Below are 22,456 nucleotides of genomic sequence, written 5' to 3'. Positions count from 1 at the left end.
GAAGCTTTCCTTGCTATGATGTTAAGTTTCAAGAGCTCTACAGAACTGCTGGGAGGTCATGGATGAAAGAGATACAGGGCCTCACTGACAGCTCTTTCCTTCTCACTGCTCTGGGGAAGGGGCTGGCCGGTTTCCATGTTACCGGACGATGAATGCACAACTTTTCAGCTGAAGACATCATCCTACCCTCAACCAAGATTAACTCAGCAAGAGCTTCCTACCACGGTGATGTTAATACATCGGCCATGGTATTCCTCAGTAGGGGTGTAGACACGTGTTAGACTTCACCTTCCTTCTCATCTTCACAACTTGAAGGAATTCACTAAAAGACATGCCTGCATTTCCATGGTAGGGACCAGCCTTCAACTGTATGCCTTCATCTATTATGGGGGGCAGCCTCTAGCTTCCCCAAAGGGTAGTGCCAGTGTGGGGACCCTCAGATTCCTCAGGTACCAAGGAAAGCTGAGAGTCGGGGTGCAGCCAGCCCATTGCCTGAGGGTGCTGGGAAACATGAGTCACTATCTGTTCCCTACTCTTTGATCCATCCAGATTCTTTCCAAGACTCTTGAAGAGCCAGACTCGGGTTATGACCCAGTACTGGAAGACAAAACAGAATGAAGTTTGCTTTCTTTTCCCAGGACAAATCAATTTTCATATTACGATCCTGCACCATTTACACTCTTCCCATTTGCTAGTTCAAGTACAGACTAAGAGTAATCGGGTGAGTCTTAGAAGTGTCCTAAGTGGTTTCCACATTCTTTGGAAGTGACTACCTCCCTAGCACTGGGCAAGATGCCGGCTTTGCGCAGCTTTTAGGTATGACACTATTTCCTTTACATGAGGGTCATAGTTAACCTACCTGCAGTTGGCCAGAAATGGGTTCTTTCCAGGGTTCTTCAGTCAGGCACTGAATTAACCAGTTACCCACCATCTTCACTTCTTTCATTAAATCATCACTGCCTACCTCAAAGGACTCCTTCAGAGACACTCGTTTGCTTTCTTCCAAAATTCGGGCATTCTTTTGTTCCATTATATTTTCTGCTGCAGCTCTGAGCCATGTACTGAGATACCCAAATCAACTTCAGCATCTGATAAACTCAAGCTCTCCTGAAATACTACCTAAGTGAAAAATCTGAGTACAAAAAGTAACCTCCCACTTGCTAATGTCTACACAGACAAAAATAAAGATTTCAATGTAAAGTTTACTATTTTATTTGTGAAAAAACTACAAGCAGAATTCATAAATAGACATTTCTATTTAAAGCAGGAAAACGATAAAGTGGCTTCTAATAACATAGTCGTGCACATGCCAGTAACAGGAATATATTAACATCTTTTATTTGCTAGACAAAGAGCAGTGTCCAATATAAATTTCCCCCAAACATTTAAGACCTGTGAATTTGACCAGTTCACAAAACCACTGACACTTTAGCATGAAGAAAAAAACAAACCTAACAGACTGTCAGCTCTAAAGACATTACAGAGCAGAAACTTCCAAAAGCGTTATACAAGCTGTCTTTCTGAGCAAATGAAAAATATAGCTCGTATAATACATTAACAAAAATTCACAAGATAAGATTATGTTTTGACATACTTAACAAGCATTCTCTATTTGTCTCCAACAAACAAAGCTAAGGAAATAATGTAACCATCTTTACACAGTAAATTAAGGTTACAAGTCATACACAAGAACAGAACTGCTTGCGCATTAAAAACTGTTCAGCTCCATTGTCATACTCTAAATGTTGGCTCTTAAACCATTTTCGGTTACATACAAGCAAAGGTTATTATATATCAGCAATTAATAAATTTTCAATAATTTAAGATACGGTAGCTTAAAAAAGTAGACTGAGAATGGTCTTGATAAGGCAGGTGAAACATCTTAGTGGAACTAAACTCACAGAAGCTTCTGCCAATGTTTTAAACGTCCAGATTAAAACTGAAAGATTTTGATTGAAAGTATTTTGAGGGTATCAGGATGTCTTTACCTTTTTTTTGCTTTTTGAACTGCATGACTCAAGCAGAGCAGGTTGGGTAAGCTCTGTGTGCGCGAGCTCACGCACGAGTATGAAAGATCGTGTGGCATTAAAACAAATGGAAACTTGCAAGCATTAACACTGTGCTTTTGTTTTGCTTTTATAACCTGCTTACTGTGCCGCTGAATACCAAGTATTTCTGGTCCTCTTTCAATATATACCTTTTATCATCTACACTAGTGTTTTTACACGCTGCCTACTAATTGTAGGGTAGCAAAAGCAGGAAGTTACAGGAATTCCATTTCCAGAATACATGCCTGAGGGATGTCATCCATTTCGGAAATTAAAAGTCTAAAGTACCTATCATCTCACTATCATAACACAATACACAACAGCAGCTAAAGGACGGGCCCAAAAACATCTGATTGCTGAGAGCACTCCCACCACGCGCTGCAGTTTCTACCCAACTGGCAACGTCATCATCTCACAGGTTCTAAAGCAATCCTCCCTTCCTTCACCCCTCCCTATTCTTTATCCTTAAATTTATCACGGAGGCAGAACTGAAAACCAAGACATTGGCAATGAATTAGCAGCCTCTGAGTAGCTGGTTAATCAGCTTTTTCCACTAGTCTAGGGGTCCAATCACTTTACATGAAACTAATTTTGCAAAAGTACACAGTGTTTCTGAACAAAGTGCATACCAACACTTACTGGTTCCAAAAGCAGTGCAACCCACATGAGTTTGGTGACATTTAATTTTTTTTAAAAAGTTAATTAAAAAACTTAGCAATTCCTTACATCTCTGGAAAATAAATATGGCTGACTAATTTACCCTCCCTGAGACCCTTAATAAAAGGAATATTAAAACTTTAGAAGGAATGTCTTTGCAATACCCCACTAATATTAAAATGTGGATTTAAAATTCATAGTCAAATCACTATGTATTATATATTCTGATGCTTATAGAAAGCATCTGATTTCCTTTGGTTCATTAATAAATACTTTAAAAATGTATTTAAAAAGGTAAGTATAGCTTGCATCCCAGATACAAGCAGTATTTTTTAAAAAGAGGGGAAACATTGTCCATGCATTTGAGAATAGGACCACAGCAACAAATGGCACTGCTTTATCATCTATACCTTTGAAAACAGAATTTAAATGATGGTACATCAGTGACTACAGAATAGTTTTAATGTAAACGTGAAAGGAGCCTTTCCTGTTGGCTACTCAAATCAAGCTGTTAATTTTTCTCTTTACTCGTTGCCTCCATACACAGAAGTTACTTCTATTCTTAAGCAAACCAGGTTTTTCACACCAAACCACTAATCTGCTGCCCTCCCAGGTCGAATAAAGGAAGGTGACATCAAGTTCCCATGCTTGAAATGACTCTCAAGTCTACGAACTCTGCGAATATGGATGTAAGAGTCAGACAGAAGAGAGATCCTAAATCCAAACAAAGCAAAGCAACATTTTTTTTTTTAATGAGGAGGGGTGGGTTCATATTAGTGGTCTTTTACACGTTTTTTTTTTTTTTTTTGCAAGGCATCTAAAAAAAAAAAAAAGAGTGAAAAGAATCTTTTTATAAAAGAGTTTACTCAAGCTGTCTTTGTGTTGAGGAAGTAAAAGCTCACAGGAAGTAGGAGCTTTCCCTGCAACTCTAGCTGCCAGCCCCTCAACCATTTCTTCACCTCTTGCGTTCCTTCCCACAGCAGGGAACCGAGACACATCATGGAACTGAAAAGCTTCATGTCAGGACTGGGGACTGGATGTGTTGGTTGATAACCTCTGTTCAGTCAAACAACAAGACTAGACTTAAAGAAAGGAAAAGAATTCTCACTGAATGGTAAGGGAAACAAGGGGCTGTGAGGCAAATAAAGTTCGATTAAACAAAACACCATGCGCAAAGTGGAAACAGGGATTTGCTTCTTGTATGGACCAAAAGTACAAGTTAGACAGTTTGAACCCTAAAACTGAGAGACAATTTATCGATTTACCTCAGACATGAGTAGAGGTCTGGAATATGGATGGAATTCGAGTTACAGAATACCATATTTTCATGAGTGCTTATGTAAGAAGAGCAAAGTGAACATGTAACCGTAATTTACACGAATACTTGGCATTCTGGAGCTAGTTTAGTTACTTTCGAATGATCAAAGCCCTCCCAACTAAACCACTTGTGATTTGTCAGTCTTTCCACCACAAATGCAGGCTATCTGGAGCAGTCTTTAAATTTGAGATCACATTGTTTAAAAAATATATATTTTCGTATCATCCAGTACTCTTTAGACAGATGAGAGTCAAGTTCCCACGTGGGTTGGAACATACTTCATGTAAGACTGATTTTAATTTAATTTCAGCACTTTCATAGAAGGGACTGTCCCAGATCTGTAACTGTTCAATGTTGTATTCACTTCACAGTGTATCAAGCACCAGCGTTGCCATGGATTGGTTTCAAATAACCTTTTATATATAATTTTATATTTATATATATATAGTTATATCAAAACTGATAGTACATAGTATAACTGGAAGAAAGAACTAAACTTAAAAGGATATGCTGAAAGGATGGAGTCTGTGAACACAATAAATAAAAGCGCCCTCCCCCTCCCACCCTGCCCTCCCCCAACAAAACAAAAACAAAAAACCAGTTGTAATGTACATGGAAAATTGTGCACAGCAGATTTTTTTTTTTTTTTTATAAAAAGTAGATTCAGGAGCACATCCAATTATAAATGATTGTTAGGAAAATCATATAAAACAATGGAATACATAAAAGTGTCAAGAGTAATCGTCAGGGTGCGAAATTCCTTGGTGGCCAGATGCCCATGGCAAGCAGAAATTATCCTGGCAGCATCACTAAGAGGTCGATGTCCACAGAAGATTTTCCAGGGGGTGCAAGCGGCATGGGCAGGTGGAGGATGTGAATTTCATACCCTGATTCATAGTTTTCACAATTCCATGTGCAACTTCAGAAAGATTCATCATTTACTGCTGACATGTCGCCCTTTGGCGTGGAGGAACGGGAGGAACCCTTGTCTGTGCTCTCTGACCCCGAGCTGCTCTGGTTCTGCTGTTCTGACCCTGCACTGGAGGTCACTGTGGATGAGGATGTTGAGGAGGAGCGAGTCTTTTCCTTAAAGTCTGTGATAATGACGGTGACGTTGCCCACAGTTACTGCCAACTGCTGTGCGGTGCTCCTGTCCACGTTTTTCAGCCGGGGCCTGAAAGCAACAGCACAGGGGAAGAGCCTGTTAAATCAGGTATGGATGCAAAGGACTTTGGTTCCAATGTTACACACTCACACTTCATGACACTGTGGCAATAAATCTCTCTCTCTCTCACGCAGACACAGTTTATGACACCGTGGCAATGAATCTAAACCACCAGCACGGATACCAATGCTTACTACCAGATCTGCTGAAAAGCTTAGCAAGAATGGAAACCATGATCAGTTAGCAAAGCTTTGGACCACTGCAAAATTAAAGTCAATTTATCTTTCTCCTGTTTTGGTCTCAGTAATTAAAAAAATAGCTCATATATATGTGCATGTATTTTGAAAGTTAATAGTCCCACCCCAGCTCTTCATCCCACCCCTTAGCCTATAAACCCACAGGCACAAAACCATCCTCGACTCTTGATTATGAGCAGCTGAATCTGGGCAGTGATGTATTTCAGTCTAGTTTCAAATACCTTGAAGTGTGATTCGTTTCACTGGTCTTTGTTGTAGCATTTGCAGACTGTATACTGTTCACTTCGCTAGGAGGATCTTTCAGAATATCAGACTTTGGTCTAAATGGGGAGACAGAAAAAGAGGCATTTAAAAGATATCTTTGATTTGCCTGCAAAATAACACAGTACTGTACTGAGTCACTCAAGAACTTACTTTGTTTTCTTGTTGGTATTTTTCTTGGTAACACTAGGACTAATTTCTTTATCTTTCTCAGGTTTCTCTTTGTCTTGTTTCTCAACTTTCTCCTTCTTCTCCTTTTTAGGGGGTGGTGGAGTGGCGTACTGTTGGGCCACTTGCTGTGCCACCAGCTGAGAATTGATCCGAGGTTTTCTACAACAGTCAAGAAAAGATGCCTCATTATTTGCTTTATAAATATTTCTTTGATTTTAAAATTTTGGTCTCATAATGTTTAGGTATTTTATTACTGGTATCTGGCAATTCAAACTAAATTATATGGTATTATTTCTACATTATTATTTCTAGGTAGTATGGTTAAGTCCATAAAACCTTTCCTCTTTCAAATCCACTCTGTATACCTTTAATGACATAGACACATGCGCTCAAACAAATACACACACCCCTGTGCAGTCAAGACTTTCAGCCAATAAAACACGATTGCTTCTAAGAGTGCTGAGAACACCACTTCTTTCAGTTGTCAAGATTATACTGACTGACAGCTTTCAAATACTGCTGCTGCAGAGGGTTAATCTCATTTTATTAAATGGACACTGGTAATCCCTTGAAAAGAGAATGAAATTAGAAGTGTGACATTCATTCCTCAATCTAATTATTCCGACTTGGTCTGGTCCCCTGCAGTTCTGTGATTGGCACCACCAACAACACAGAGCAATAGAAGGCAACTGTGGTCATACAAGCTCCCAAGGGGTGAACACTGAAAATCACTATTAAAAAAACATCTTAGAAAAGTGATACATTCATTGTGCCATCAACCATTATGTGTGCGCCAGTCTCCAACTGACACTGGTTTTTAGCACTATTGTTTACAAAGTTTAAAGGGTGCCAAATGTTTCTCACAATTCGTGACCATTCAGACCCAAGTGGCAAAAGGAGAAAGGAAAGCTTAGCACACAATATTAATTTTCAAAGACATTAGCATCTAGATCGACATTTACAATGTAATAAACTCTCTAAGTATAAGGTGTGAAGGTGAAAGTCACTCAGTCATGTCCAACTCTTTGTGACCCCATGGACTACACAGTCCATGGAATTCTCCAGGCCAGAATACCGGACTGGGTAGACTTTCACTTCTCCAGGGGCTCTTCCCAACCCAGGATAGAACCCAGGTCTCCCACTTTGCAGGCGGATTCTTTATAACAGCTGAGCCCCAAGGGAAGCCCAAGGTAGGACACATATATCTAAATTAGGCTCACTAATGAGGTGAAGCAACTGCCGGCCACCATGTAACAACCCCCCTCAGACCCTATATCCCACTCTGCTCTCCACAATGAGACACTGGCCGAAGAAAAGTAACTGGACAGATGAGCTCTGGCTCATCCATGAAAGAGCCAGTGGTAGAGGAACGGAAACGGAAGGAAAAAATCAAAAACAAACCTAGGAAAAACAAGTTTCTTTTAAAAATAATCATGCCATTAAAAAAAAAACAAACTGCTAGGAGCAGGACACACTGTCTGAAGCAGCTCTTGGGAGAGGGTGTGACGTGGCGAAGGAGAAATACAGGGTGAAGAGGGGACGGCCGCCTACTCCACAGCTTCGTCAAGGGCCCTGCTAGGGGAAGCCCCTGGCTTTTGTCTGAGCGTCTCGGTGCTGGTTCCACGGTCATGTGGCTTTGCAGGAAACCGATGAACAAAGCATCAATCCCAGGGCAAGTCTCCTATGGTCTCCAGCAAACATGCCTTGGCAATGGATGGCACACAATGAAAGCCAGTCACAGGCACAGCCACCTCAGGCTGGACCACAACCACCAACAGCCTCACCTGCTGCTGGGCAGGGACTCAAACACAGATGCGTAGTGCAGCAGGCAATGGGAGGAGGTGCTCACGCTAAGGCCCTGCCCTATCCCGTGAGAGGGAACTTTCCTTTTTCACAGGTTTGCTTCCTTGGTGGCTCAGACAGTAAAGAATCTGTCTGCAATGCAGGAGACCCGGGTTCGCGCCCTGGTTAGGAAGATCCTCTGGAGAAGGGGATGGCAATCCACTTCCCTATTCTTGCCTGGGAAATCCCATGGACAGAGGAGCCTGGTGGGCTACTACAATCCACAGGGTCGCAAAGTCAGACACTTACTTAACAAAGGCAGCAGCAGCCTATTCTACTCCTTTAAAGAGGAAGTGTATCTGTTAATACTTAAGAGAGAAGATAATCACCACTACAAGTCATTTCACAAGTACTCACCAGGGACACAAACAGATCAGATCAGTTGTCTACAGGGATTACCAGGCAGTTTAAATCAGAGTAAAAAAACAAAATAGAATTGTCTTACACTAACCAATACTCAAGATGAAACAACTTAATCAGAGTTTAACTAACTATATAACAAAAAGCTACCTTGATGGAGAATTTCAATTAAGCTCATATGTATACTTCAGAATGACGAGAGGACAGCGGGACAGCAGTCCAAGACCACCTTCAACAGACACTCAATGGCACACCAAACCCTTGCCCCAAAGAACCCCTAGGCTCGCCCACCAGGCCTGCCCAATTTGTTATGGGGGGCCTGTCTCACTCCAGGCACATCCTATGATGTTCTACAAGGCTACTTCCCACACCACTATGTAACTATCAATCAAATGTACACTCCTGAACGGCACGACTGCACCTGAATCTTCTTTGTCACTAAGGCATTCAGCACAGTACCAGGAACCCAATAGAATTACCTCCTGGTTGAATGAAGAATAAACAAACACTGCAAAGAAAGACAAAGTACGATAAGGACTGAGAAAAAAGCCCAAGCTCTGGTGATCAGGAGGTCACTGCTGACTTTTAGGAGAGCAAGCCACATGAGACTGGGACTGCAAAAGTGAAAGGACGACAGGAGGTCAGCGGAATAACCTAGAGGTGGCCAACAGGATTTTTTTGGAGAAATGTCGCAGTGAGGTAAAGATGGTCCTGCCACTACAGAGAGGGGTCAGCACGGCTGGAGGAGATTTCCACAGGAAAGGGAGGCTGAAGTCACATGTACTGTAGAGGGAGAAAGACGGAAGGCAGGCAAGACAGCAATGTCAGCCATGGGGCAAAGAAGAGAAAGCACAGAACCAAGCAAAGCACCGGCAGAGGCACAGTCTTCTGAGACAGGGGAGCGATGCGAGGCACTGGGGGTTATGGACAGGATACGGAAATGAGAAATCAGAGAAGAGATCCTGAAACCATGGACATCAGACATGGTGCCTAGGCTGGTAAGCAGCTGGAACTGCCAGAACAGAGAGCTAGGAATAGGCAGAGATGAAAGGAAGGCACCCTTGTCTCACAAACAGCCCTTTACACGAGGTGCCTGGTGCGACCGAGAGCAGCTCTCCAGCACCTGGACGTGCTGCTCCACGACGGAGCCCTGGGGGCTGCTCCCGGAGGCTCACCCAGGCCAAAGGCACAGTGTGCACAGGCAGCAGGCCCGGGGCCGGTCTCGCGCTCCTCCCATGGACGACCACGCTCTAACACCGCAGCAAGCAACCCCTCAGAATGCTGCAGCGCGTGTGCCACAATCGGTACCCAACGGACACAACCTACACGCACACGCAAAACCGTAAGGATGTCCTCACATGCTCCTAAGGAAATGAATGTCTGACCAGAATGGTGAAATAAATGTTCCTCCCCTCTAATGTGTAACCAAACCGAAACTTCACAAATGAAAAGGACCCAAGGCTAACTCAGAGAAGGCAATGGCACCCCACTCCAGTACGCCTGCCTGGAAAATCCCATGGACAGAGGAGCCTGGTAGGCTGCAGTCCATGGGGTCGCGAAGGGTTGGACACGACTGAGCGACTTCACTTTCACCTTTCACTTTCATTCACTGGAGAAGGGAATGGCAACCCACTCCAGTGTTCTTGCCTGGAGAATCCCAGGGATGGGGGAGCCTGGTGGGCTGCCATCTATGGGGTCACACAGAGTCGGACACAACTGAAGTGACTTAGCAGCAGCAGCAAGGCTGAGATCAGATTACCAAGAAATATGGCGTGTCTACTAAAGGCACCTGTGTTGTTTCAGAAGTACATTTTCAATGTCCTCAGGCAACAACCTAGTAACTCTCCCATCACCACTTGCCCCTTGCCCCCCCAAAACCCTCATCAACAAGTTGACAATCATCATTTTAATTATTAGAGCAGTTTTTTGGAACTAGTTCCCCCAATAAATTCCTCAGTCTTTCTCAGATCAGGGAACGTGGTGAGGTAGGAAAATGCATCTAATTCATTTTGAAATGGCGCAGTGTTACTGAACAAAATGTGTAACTTTCGAAGATGAAGAAACAAGAAGGGGTCATCAGTGGGAGGCCCTCCAAAGCTGCCACCCTGCCAGATCTGCCTTGGCAGTCCCTGCCAGCTGTCCCCGCATTTCTCGGCCAGCACGCTCCAGTGGCATGAGGGTTGGGGATGTGCCAGTTCCACTAAGAGCCACATGTACCCCATTTCCACCCTGCCAGGCTCTCCCAGTTCAACGCTATTCACTGCCTGTGAAGCAGCAGGAGCAGAGCCACCTCCCAGGCATCCCAGGACAGGCACACTGTGAAACCATAGTCAGTGCAGCGTCCTCTAGATCAGGAAGATCAAGACCCCTGTCTAAGGCTTACAGCTAATGGCTGAACTGGGGTTTTCAACACAGACCCCACTGAACCATCATTCAAAAACTCCTCTTATGAAAATAATTCCACAACGTCCCTCCCTCCACCACCCATGCTGTGTGTGCACACGCACGTGTGTGGGGTGGGTTGGGTGGGGAGGGGGCACAGGGTGCTAGGAATGAAAGACCAGGTCAATCCAGGCTACGATTTCGACAGACACCTGCGCAAGAATTCCAGCACACTTGATAACCCCACCGTCCTCACTGGAGCAAGCGGAGGACTACTTGGTTATCCTTAAGGGAAAAGGGCAGGGGAAGAAAAGCTGGTGAGAATGTTTTCCAATGTCTATGGAACATTTCCCATAAGGAATGAACCCTTATCACGGTATTTAATACTGCTGATCAGTGAGAAATAGTTACTACTCACAGATTTACACTGCCCAATGCAGTCTTTTAAATGTTACACAACAACACACCGTAAATAGCTTGTTTAATGGGCATGTTGTAGGGAAGTCAGTTCTTCAATATGGAGCTGAGAGTCTGGATTCTCCAAAATTACCTAAGTTTCCCAAGAAACAAATCTTAAATAAGCAATCAACAGCCGTCACAATATAGGGGAAACCTCAGGTCAATGAACGTGGTTTACTGCTTTTAGTGTCTAAGCCTCGAAGTCCATCAGCTAAAAATAATAAAACAAACAACAAAAATGCTACACAGCCTGACCAGAAATGCTAAAATATAACAGGGGGCTTGGTTTCCTTTCAAGTACATTTAGCAAGCCTATCTTAGTCTTCAACACTATATTCTGTCAATAACAAAATTTTTAGTTTTCTCAAAAATTTTGTGTTTATTGTTTTTACAATAGTTTACAAAAGAAAATCTGCTGTGACATTTCAAATAGACATCATCAGGAAACCTTGTCTATTTGAGCCCACACGAACACAAATGAGAGCAAAAGACAAACAGGAAAGCCAAGCCATCTTCCTGGATTGCTTACGTGGGTGTACTCACGGCACTTTTGGGGAGCATGGGCAAACCTTGTACTTCCCCCACACAGCCCTTTCCTTTCCCACTGTGTGCTCGGGGAATCTGAGATCACTTCTGTGCTCTTCTGTATCTCAGCTCCCACAACTAGAGAAAAGAGACAACTACTTCTGCAGTTAACACGTGGTTTCCTTTGTTTCATGACGGCCAGCTCTTCCTAAACTATCACTCGTGTTCTGGCTCACCTACGGAACTCTATCTTCAACTAAAATACCTCAAAGGCTCTGGAATCAGACAATCAAATTATTCACTAAAAAAAAGAAACAAAAAAACTACTCTGCAACTTACAAAATGTCTCCTCCAAGTTAACTTACATTGCCCGTAAGGTCTCTGAACATTGCCTGTACACCCTTGCCGCCAGCCAACCCCTTCCTTGCCTTGGCAACCTGTTAGTTGAAGAATTAGCAATTTCAAGATCTAACTACTCTGAAAATGCCTGTCCATTTAGCTCACACTTTTAGGAAAGCCGACCATTCTTTATGACAGATCACATCATGACTCTTTAATTACAAAGGGACTTCCCCACATGACCCACTTTCCTGCCCCTACACTCAAGAGTCTACACAAGTGCACTGAACTAACTAGGATGCATCCTCCCGCTCCACAATGACTGAATTTTTCTATTACTGATGCTCCACAATACATACATGAGCACACACACACACACCAGCTGGGAACAAAGCAAAGTACTCTGCATATCTACTTCCGACTACAACATTTTGAAAATGAAATGGGAATAGTAAACGTAACCACAAGGAACTGGGTGGGCCAAATGCGTAAAAAAGCTTTATAAACTTTTTTCCTTTGCAGAGTACCTTGATAAAGCCATAATGAGGTTAAATAAGTCTGGACTTGTCTGCATACAACATGTATTCCAAGTTAAAGCAATCAAACAGCAAACGTATCTGTGGGATACAATCCATTTTTACATGGGCTAATGCCTGTATTTACCTTTTAAGGCGATATAAGATTCATAGTTTGTCTGTCCCAACACTGTCAACCACACACTAATGGCTCCTGGCTTTCGCAGCAAAACAGAATAGAGGTCCTACAAGAACAACTTGTTTTCTGTCCATTTCACCCGCCCACTCCTGATCCATTATATTTTAAAGACCAAAGACAAAGCAGAGGAGAAGTGCTGTGAGCAGAACACAGAAGTCAGGATTCTGGCTCCAACATCAATGACCACAAAATCTTAAACGGGAATACGAGACTTCTTTTAAAATCTAACATGCACAGATGAAACAAATTTGAAGTAGTCAGACTACTTTAGGCCTCCTTCCCCTTTACCTAGCCTTCTTTAAAAAAAACCAAACCACCAAAATCCAGCAACAACTAACTACTGCTTATCTGCAACAACGCTAACAGGTATGTTACACAATCTCTAGTATTCTGAGTTAAAAAAAGAGAAAGAGGATTTACAACCAGACCAAGGACTATTAGTCCAGTAGTCTTTCAGGTGTACCAAATTAGGCTGAGAGTTTTTGAATACAGGGTTTTAATCTCATAAAAACTTCATACATTTTTGTATTTGATGCACTGCTAGAGTACAGTTATTACTAAGAATCACCCATGTGAGCCAATCTAGCCCAATGAAGAAAAACACATGAGAAAATATGGCAGATGATCTAGTTTAGTAAATTCCAAGCGAGTGTCTATGTAAGCACGTTCTTTGTCACTATTTTAAAGGATTAATTATCTTGACAGACCAACAGACAAATAAACACACATCTGTTCAGTTACAGAAAGATGAAACCACACAGTACTCCAACCAAATTCTCCCTTAATAGAAGAAACATCAGACGTTATTATACAGTTGTTAGTCCCAGTGACTAGGGTGCCATTTCAGCTTGCTGGTTTAGGCCCAGGTCATTATGGAGAAGGAAATGGCAATTCACTCCAGCACTCTTGTCTGGAAAATCCCATGGACAAAGGAGCCTGATAGGCTACAGTCCACGGGGTCGCAAAGAGTCGGACACGACTGAGCAACTTCACTTCACTTCATTACTACTCAGACCTAGCTGGCTTTGTTTTGGAAAGAGGGATACTCTTGGCCTTCCCTAGAGTTGCTCTTGGCACAGAGGCAGGCTACTCCAAAAAGCAGTGCGGAACGTTTGTGACCTTGGGACCTTCACTGCGAGGAGCATACACTGCATGGCATTCTTAAATTCTCTCTGCTCCCGAAATAGTATCTCTTCTTGCTGTTCTTTTCTCTCCTAAAGAGTTTTTCCCCTCTCTCAAGTAAATACTCGTCTTCATTCCAGTTGAGCTGTTTCAAATCCTGAAAGATGATGCTGTGAAAGTGCTGCACTCAATATGCCAGCAAATTTGGAAAACTCAGCAGTGGCCACACAACTGGAAAAGGTCAGTTTTCATTCCAATCCCAAAGAAAGGCAATGTCAAAGAATGCTCAAACTACCGCACAATTGCACTCATCTCACACGCTAGTAAAGTAATGCTCAAAATTCTCCAAGCCAGGCTTTAGCAATACGTGAACTGTGTACTCCCTGATGTTCAAGCTGGTTTTCGAACAGGCAGAGGAACCAGAGATCAAACTGCCAACATCCACTGGATCATGGAAAAAGCAAGAGAGTTCCAGAAAAACATCTATTTCTGCTTTGTTGACTATGCAGATCACAATAAACTGTGGAAAATTCTGACAGAGATGGGAATACAAGACCACTTGACCTGCTCTTGAGAAACCTATATGCAGGTCAGGAAGCAACACTTAGACCTGGACATGGAACAACAGACTGGTTCCAAATAGGAAAAGGAGTACGTCAAGGCTGTATATTGTCACCCTGCTTATTTAACTTATATGCAGAGTACATCATGAGAAACGCTGGGCTGGAAGAAGCACAGGCTGGAATCAAGATTGCCTGGAGAAATATCAATAACCTCAGATATGCAGATGATATCACCTCTATGGCAGAAAGTGAAGAGGAACTAAAAAGCCTCTTGATGAAAGTCAAAGAGGAGAGTGAAAAAGTTGGCTTAAAGCTCAACAATTCAGAAAACTAAGATCATGGCATCCGGTCCCATCACTTCATGGGAAATGGGGAAACAGTGGAAACAGTGTCAGACTTTATTTTTGGGGGCTCCAAAAATCACTGCAGATGGCAACTGCAGCCATGAAATTAAAAGACGCTTACTCCTTGGAAGAAAAGTTATGACCAACCTAGGTAGCATATTGAAAAGCAGAGACATTACTTTGCCAACAAAGGTCTGACTAGTCAAGGCTATGGTTTTTCCAGTGGTCATGTATGGATGTGAGAGTTGGACTGTGAAGAAAGCTGAGTGCTGAAGAATTGATGCTTCTGAAGCATTGATGTGGTGTTGGAGAAGACTCTTGAGAGTCCCTTGGACTGCAGGGAAATCCACCCAGTCCATTCTAAAGGAGATCAGCCCTGGGTGTTCTTTGGAAGTAATGATGCTAAAGCTGAAACTCCAGTACTTTGGCCACCTCATGCGAAGAGTTGACTCATTGGAAAAGACTCTGATGCTGGGAGGGATTGGGGGCAGGAGGAAAAGGGGACGATCGAAGATGAGATGGCTGGATGGCATCACCGATTCGATGGACATGAGTCTGAGTGAACTCCGGAAGTTGGTGATGGACAGGGAGGCCTGGCTTGCTGCAATTCATGGGGTCGCAGAATTGGACACAACTGAGCAACTGAACTGAACTGAACATGAAGTTTCTCAAATCCTCTGGCTTATCTTCTAGAATGAGCCATTGGAGGGCCTTAAGCAGTCTGAGTTCTTCTCCCTGACTCAGGAGAACCACTCTGCTCTGCATAAGGAAACAAAAATTTCCCCTTCAAACTGGACTCCAACTATCATGTAAAAAAAAAAAAAAAAAAAAAACCAAGTCATTCCTTTCTCTCACCAACTTCTCCATCCTCGATTTCACAGATGATAGGCAGAGTGCAGACTTCTGAGTTAGGACAGGCTCTGGACTTTATCCAGACTCTGCTATTGAGCCTGGGTAAATTCTCTAAGTGGGAATGGGGCTACACCTAACTTAACAGGGCTTAAGTCAAGATTAAAGGAAGACAAGTTCACTTAGCTCTTGTCATAGTTCATGTACACAGAACATGTAGACATTCTTACAAAATACTGATTGTTGTTCAGTTGCTGGGTTGTGTCCGACTCTTTGTGACCCCATGGACTAAAGCATGCCAGGCTTCCCTGTCCTTCATCATCTCATCTCCTGGAGTTTGCTCAAACTCATGTCCATTGAGTTGGTGATGCCATCCAACCATTTTGTCCTCTGTTGTTCCCTTCTCTTCCTGCCTTCAATCTTTCCCAGCATCTGAGTATTTCCCAGTGAGCCGGCTTTTTCCATCAAGTGGCCAAAGTATTGGAATTTCGGCTTTAGCATCTGTCCTCCCAATGAATATTCAGGGTTGATTTTTTTCAAGATTGACTGGCTTGATCTCCTGGCTGTCCTAGGAACTCTCAAGAGTGTTCTCCAGCACCACGGTTTGAAAGCATCAATTCTTCGGCGCTCAGCCTTCTTTATTGTCCAGCTCTCACATCTGTGCATGACTACTGGAGAAAAACCATAGCTTTGACTATACCAATCTTTGTCGACAAAGTGATATCTCTGCTTTTTAATATGCTGTCTATGTTGGTCACAGCTGTTCTTCCAAAGAGCAAGCGACTTTTAATTTCATGGCTGCAGTCACCATTCTGCAGTGATTTTGGAGCCCAAACAGTCTGGCACTGTTTTTCCCCATCTATTTGCCATGAGGTGATGCGACTGGGTACCATGATCTTCATTTTTTGAATGTTGGGATTTAAGCTAGCTTTTTCACTCTCCTCTTTCACCTTCATCAAGAGGCTCCTTAATCCCTCTTTGCTTTCTGCCATAACGGTGGTGTCATCTGCATATCTGAGGTTACTGATATTTCTCCTGGCAGTCTTGATTCCAGCTTGTGCTTCCTCCGGCCTGGCATTCTACATGATGTTGTCTGCATGTAAGTTAAAGAATACGCAGCCTTGCTGTGCTCCTTTCCTGATCTGGAGCCAGCCCATTGCTCTACGTCTGGTTCTCACTGTCGCTTCTTCACTTGCACACAGGTTTCACAGGAGGCAGATAAGGTGGTCTAGTATTCCCAGCTCTTTAAGAATTTCCCCCAGTTTGAGAAGACTCTGGAGAGTCCCTTGGACTGCAAGGAGATCCAACCAGTCCATTCTCAAGGACATCAGCTCTAGGTGCTCTTTGGAAGGAATAAGCTGAAACTCCAGTACTTTGGCCACCTCATGCGAAGAGCTGACTCATTGGAAAAGACTCTGATGCTGGGAGGGATTGGGGGCAGGAGGAGAAGGGGACGACCGAGGATGAGATGGCTGGGTGGCATCACGGGCTCGATGGATGTGAGTCTGAGTGAACTCCGGGAGTTGGTGATGGACAGGGAGGCCTGGTGTGCTGCGATTCATGGGGTCGCAAAGAGTCGGATACGACTGAGTGAACTGAACTGAACACATCAGAGGCTTTGGTGTAGTCAGTGAAGCAGAAGATGTTTTTCTGAAATTCTCTAGTATCCAAAATATTGATAAATCACCTTAAAAGTAACAGATACATTTCGAAGCACTATCTCCCCAGCTGGAGCTACATCTACCACCCTTGCTCAGCTGTGAGGCCAACGGAAAGATATACAAGTGAAAGAAGCTGGTAAGCCTTGCTCCAAGATAATGGTTCCAGCAACAGACATCCTTCATGTAGCTGTCCCTAAGTTAATCACACTGTCTGGCAGCAACAGCAGAACTAAGGATCCTCACTGACTTAGCTGTCAGTTTTTCTGCATTATTTCAGACAGAATTTGGGTTTTGCAGATGTGTGTGCACATGCTTAATCTCTCAGTCGTGTCCGACTCTTGCAACCCCATAGATATAGCCTGCCAGGCTCCTCTGTCCATGGGATTCTCCAGGCAAGAATACTGGAGTGGTTGCCATTTCCTTCTCCAAGGGATCTCCCCTACCCAGGAATCAAATTCAGGTCTCATGTATTGCAGGCAGACTCTACTGACTGAGCTACAAGGGAAGCCTCCCAATATACGTGGTACTGCACAAATTCACCAGATACAACCTGGCTGGAAACTGGCTCCAAAAGAACTAACATAAGCATCCGTTACAGCAGAAATGTTCTACTTCATATTCAAAATTGTCATTGTGAGTAGTCAAATGTCTCTTATGCTCTGAAAACACACTTGAGCAACAAAAACTGCATTACTAACTTTTCTGTAACTCAGGAACATATATTCAGAAAGTGGGAGGAGCTACAAGTGGTTACAATTCTTGAGAACAAAATCCCTATTTTATAAACCAACCTGGCAGCAGTGGAGAGAGATTCTGGTCCAACTGTTCTCAGGCTGTGATCCAGAGACTCCTGGGGGTATTCAAGACCCCTTGGGGAAGGTCTACAACACGCAAACTGTTTTCCATAATCATCATCTCCATAATAATACTTGCATTTTTGTTTTTCAGCTTAAATGGAAAGTGACATCACCACTCTGAGAGCTAATGTGGCAAATTCTTGTGTTCTAAACATTGCTCAGTTTTATCTGATACAGAAAGTAGCTAGAGGTATTGCCAACAGGAACAAAAGGACTTTTACTTGGGTCCATAATAATTTTAAACAGTGCAAGAGATCCTCTGACCGAAAAACCCTAAGAACTGCACATTTTAAACTTATCAAGCACAAGAAAAACTTCCAAGAAGGAGGCTTAAAAGTAGTTTAACCACAGACTATAAATCTGGCTTACTTCCATTTCCTCACCCAGGTGGTGCCTAAAACAACAGAATTTCATCATGGTCCTTCAAATATCTAAAGTAAATGTCCCATAAATATGTCCTTTAGATCTCTCACAAAAAGTCAGTCCACTGACAAAGAATGGAATAATTGACATGTACGGAGAAATGTTTCCTAAACTGTTTTCAAAATGGACCTTTTCTGAAGATGGCTAACCGCATTTCTTTTTGACACCTGCCATTCCTTATTTCAACACAAATTTTATTATATCGTAGAAGACTTCAGTGTTAAGACCGAAAAGGGTCTTTCGCTGGCTGAGCAGCCTGAGGCAGTGTAGGAATCACAGGAGCTGCTGGTACCGCGACTGCAGGAGTGGCAGGTGCACACCCCCCCTTGCCCACCTCGCTAAGGAAGAAAGTCCATGTAGGTGCCAAATCCTGACTCTCTGGGCAAGCATCTCTGCTTCCTAAAGCCCAACTGGGTAAAGGAGCAGAGAGAAATTTTAACAGTCCCTGCGTTGTCTCTTATCCTGGTTTCATCTTTGGCATTCTGGCTTATGTTTCCAAATTCATTAAACTGATGTCAACTATATGCAGAGGCAGGGCACTATGCATTCTAGGTACAGAAATGTTTATTTTCCAAAGAGTTGGTAAAATATAATGCATTAGATTTCACTGGCCCAGATATCTGTTGAGGGTCCATTGTGTTTTCTGGACTGGTCCCTGTCACACAAGTTGCAATCCCAGGACTTAGCAGGTGAGACACCTTGGGTCTCTCCTCTGCTTTCTGCATTTATTTTGGAATCTAACTCCATGACTTTGGATGAATTACATACTCTCTCCAAACTTCAGTTTCCTCACTGATAAGAGAGATGAGAACAGAGTAAGTAAGCAATCTCTATGGCTCAGATACTTGTATTCAGTATTTAATAAAAACAAATGAACAGAGTAGTTGTTCTTAAGGTACAAGCAAGTCTGCATGAAGTACACTGCACAAACTATGCTGCTGGTTTAGTGACTCTGATAATGACCTCTCCTCACCACCGCCCAAAGATAACCGAAATTACCTTGTAAATCATGTCAATGATTTTCAGAGGGATCACAGACACTACAAATCTCTTAGCAAACTGTATCTTCAGATGCAAGTAAACTTGATGACGAATCAAGTCTTCCTCCAAGAAACTCTATACTAAAGCAATCAATCTGCTCTGCAAATTACTTTACAGCTGTCAGAGATCCCATTTAAAACGCGTTTAACCATTTTGAAATTACAGTTCAAGTCACAAAACTGGGCACTTATAAAGCACACAGAAAAATTAGTAATTCTTCAGACGGGGGGGAAAAGGCTACTTAGATAATGTAAAGAAATCAAGGTCTAACAAAGTTGCCCTCTTCAGGTCTTGGTTTCCTCACCTGTGAAATTAGAGGGTTGGACTAAATTAACGTAATCTTAAGAACTTTCTCAAGCCTAATCTTAAAACAAAAACATATGTACTAGAAAATAACAGTTCTAACAAACTGGCTAGTTCATGGTCAAATTATAATGGGCTTCCTAAATCTAAATCGTTGGTAGTCAAAACTTTCTTAAAGCCTGTCATCACCTTGTAAGGGCGTCGACTGCAGGGTTTCCCAGCTGCAGCAGTGGTGATACGCTAGAGAGCTCCCAACTCTTTGCTGTGGGGGCTGTCCTGATGCATCGTAGGTGTTTGGCAGCATCCCTGGCCACTACCCACCACATACCAGGAGCACTTCCATTCCCAAGTTCTGACTGACATTGCCAAATATTTCCTGAGTGGCAAAATCAGTCCCAGGTCAGAATCACTGGTTTATACAAGAATATAATATAAAGGAATATAAATATTTACAAACAAAGGGAGGCAGCCCAGCAGAAAACAGCCCTTGGCCCATCAATATTTTACCAAAAGACATGTCAAAAACATAGATATGATATAATTCATCATTCTAATTGCTTGGGATTATAAGAGGGTAGGTAGGATTCAGAAAGAAGAATCCTAAGAGCTTTTCATACACTGATACTGTGGGGCTTTTTAAAAATTAAGTTGTAACTATCACTCCTCTCAAATAATTTACAAAAGTTTTATTAAATAAAGTTCTACACTGCATAGCAGCAGGGAAATATACATACCCACCATAAGACAGATCAGTTACAATGATTAAACATGATGTCTTTGGTAATTCTAAACAGCTATCACACATTTGTTCAGGAACATATCAGTTGCTCAAGATTTTAAGTAACATTGTTTTAATATGCAGAGGCTTTTCTAAGGGAAAAACACGAAGTAAAACGTAAAGCAACTTCTGAGTATAATACACCACAAGACCAGTCTGTTTAATCACCAAACAGATGCTTGAGGGAAGACCATCTGATGGTTTCTACACAATTACAACTCTGACAACTAACATCTCATACTCCAGGCACTTGACGTTAATCATGGTCTTTATTTCCAGGGAGAGAAGGAAAAAAATTTTAGGTTTCAACCATTTCAAATGGTTAAAAAACAAGATGTGAATGAAGGTGAAGACTCTGAAACTACCTGCAGTTATTGGTTAGAGACACAAGGACTGGGTTGGAGAAGCCCTTCAACTCAATATACATGATTTTGTTGTACTAGGACAGTGAACAGGTTAACGATGGGATTTCACATATAATCTCTGAATTAAATAAGGTCATATTTGCTACTCATGAATGAAACATTTCTCAGAATTCTAGGAAATAATTAGAATTTGGAGGATAAAAACAGAAATTTAAATATGTCAACACAGTCATCCCTCAGTATCTGAGTGGGGGCTGGTTCCAGGACCTCCGGGGACATCAAAACCAATGGCTGTATTTGTTTATCTGCTGAATGAACCTCACACTTCATTTGCAAAAGTCATACCTATTTTAAGACCCAACTCATATGCCACTGCTTTCCCAATTTCTCCTGGCAAACAAGAGTTTGTGGTCACATTCTCAGGGTTCCCAAAACAGGACATACCGCTACCACTTAATGTTCTGCATTATAGGATCTGTATATCTGTACAATATTATGTTGCTTTGCACCAGATTATGCACGTCTCTGCAGTCTCCACGGTTTACATTTTATGCTCTAAGTTCCAAACTTGCTTCAAAGTAATCATTTGCTCTTGAAAAGGAATTATTTGTTCTCGACTCTCTGTACAATGTGGTGTAGAGAGCAGGTGCTGCCTCAGCACGTGCCATAACACTGTATTCTAATACTGAACTGTCTCTCTGGGCTTCTGCACTGAGGAACGCCATATAACGCATCTTTCATACTTCCAAGACTAAGCAAAACACCCAGGACATGGCACATTCTCAATGAATAGAACACTATCCCAGAGAGAACAGCTCCCAGTTTGTCAGAGGTGAAGGAAGAAAACAGATGACGAAACGCTTCCTATGACAAGGCACTGTGTTGAGTTTTTACATACATAACTCATAATTCTCACAACTTTTTCATGTTTTTGGTGGAATCAAAGCCCAAAGGTCCAATAGCAAATAGGCTAGATCAGTTTACTCCAAGTTTATTTTTGTTCTTTCCACTAACCTACACGGCCCACCCAAAGAACCTTAAGGAAGGGAATTCAATTGGAGCCACTAAAACTGAGGAAACAAAGGAGAATGGTATAACCACTAAAAAGAGCAGGAGAAAGATTTCATGAAGTAGTCAGTAGTACTGGAAACTGCTACAAATGAAGACTGAAAACAGGTCTCTGATTCGGCCTGAAGGGCACTTCAGGGATGTACCCTTCCATACGGAGTGATTTGATTCTCTTCTAATCCTTCACTAGATCACATGTGCCCCCTAACCCTTCACCTTTCCTCTTAACCTCAAATATCCCAACTACTTCAACATACCCCACCCTAGAGTCACAACCATACTACAGGTATGAAAAAAGCACACTCTGACATGCTGTATTACATTGCCTGTATTTTTAAATATTGAGGGCTAGGGAATCAGGACAAAATTCTTAGGAAGACAAGTCTAAGTCCTTCAGGAATGCCCTTGGTTTCCTGTTTCTCTATCAAAGTAAAAAAGACCTGTAAGTAGCAACAACTGACTTCTCAAAGCGTGGCACATTTAGTAAGTCTGCTTACTCCACCTAAGGGAAACCACATATCACCAGAGTAAGTAATGCAGAACCAAGTGGGATTCTCACAGCACCAGCAAGCTCCTCAATTACA

At 42.5% G+C, this 22,456-nt stretch overlaps 1 protein-coding gene across 1 annotated transcript in view; it reads right to left on the bottom strand.

Moving 5' to 3' along the window:
- Positions 1–1,196: 1,196 nt before the first annotated feature.
- The window catches only part of RYBP (RING1 and YY1 binding protein), a 75,373-nt gene continuing 54,113 nt past the window's right edge, over positions 1,197–22,456 (bottom strand). Inside the window, exons 3-5 of the mRNA XM_027958165.2 lie at positions 5,860–6,036; positions 5,667–5,765; positions 1,197–5,197 (exon numbers count right to left, since the gene is read on the bottom strand). Of these exons, the coding sequence (XP_027813966.1) occupies positions 4,945–5,197; positions 5,667–5,765; positions 5,860–6,036 (529 nt within the window). The 3' untranslated portion in view covers positions 1,197–4,944. The remainder of the gene's footprint in view (positions 5,198–5,666; positions 5,766–5,859; positions 6,037–22,456) is intronic.

Source organism: Ovis aries, chromosome 19 (genome assembly GCF_016772045.2).
Source record: "Ovis aries strain OAR_USU_Benz2616 breed Rambouillet chromosome 19, ARS-UI_Ramb_v3.0, whole genome shotgun sequence".
In the NCBI taxonomy this organism is placed as follows: Eukaryota; Metazoa; Chordata; class Mammalia; order Artiodactyla; family Bovidae; genus Ovis; species Ovis aries.
Note: the sequence above shows the minus strand (reverse complement) of the source record. Positions and strands in the feature narration are given on the sequence as shown.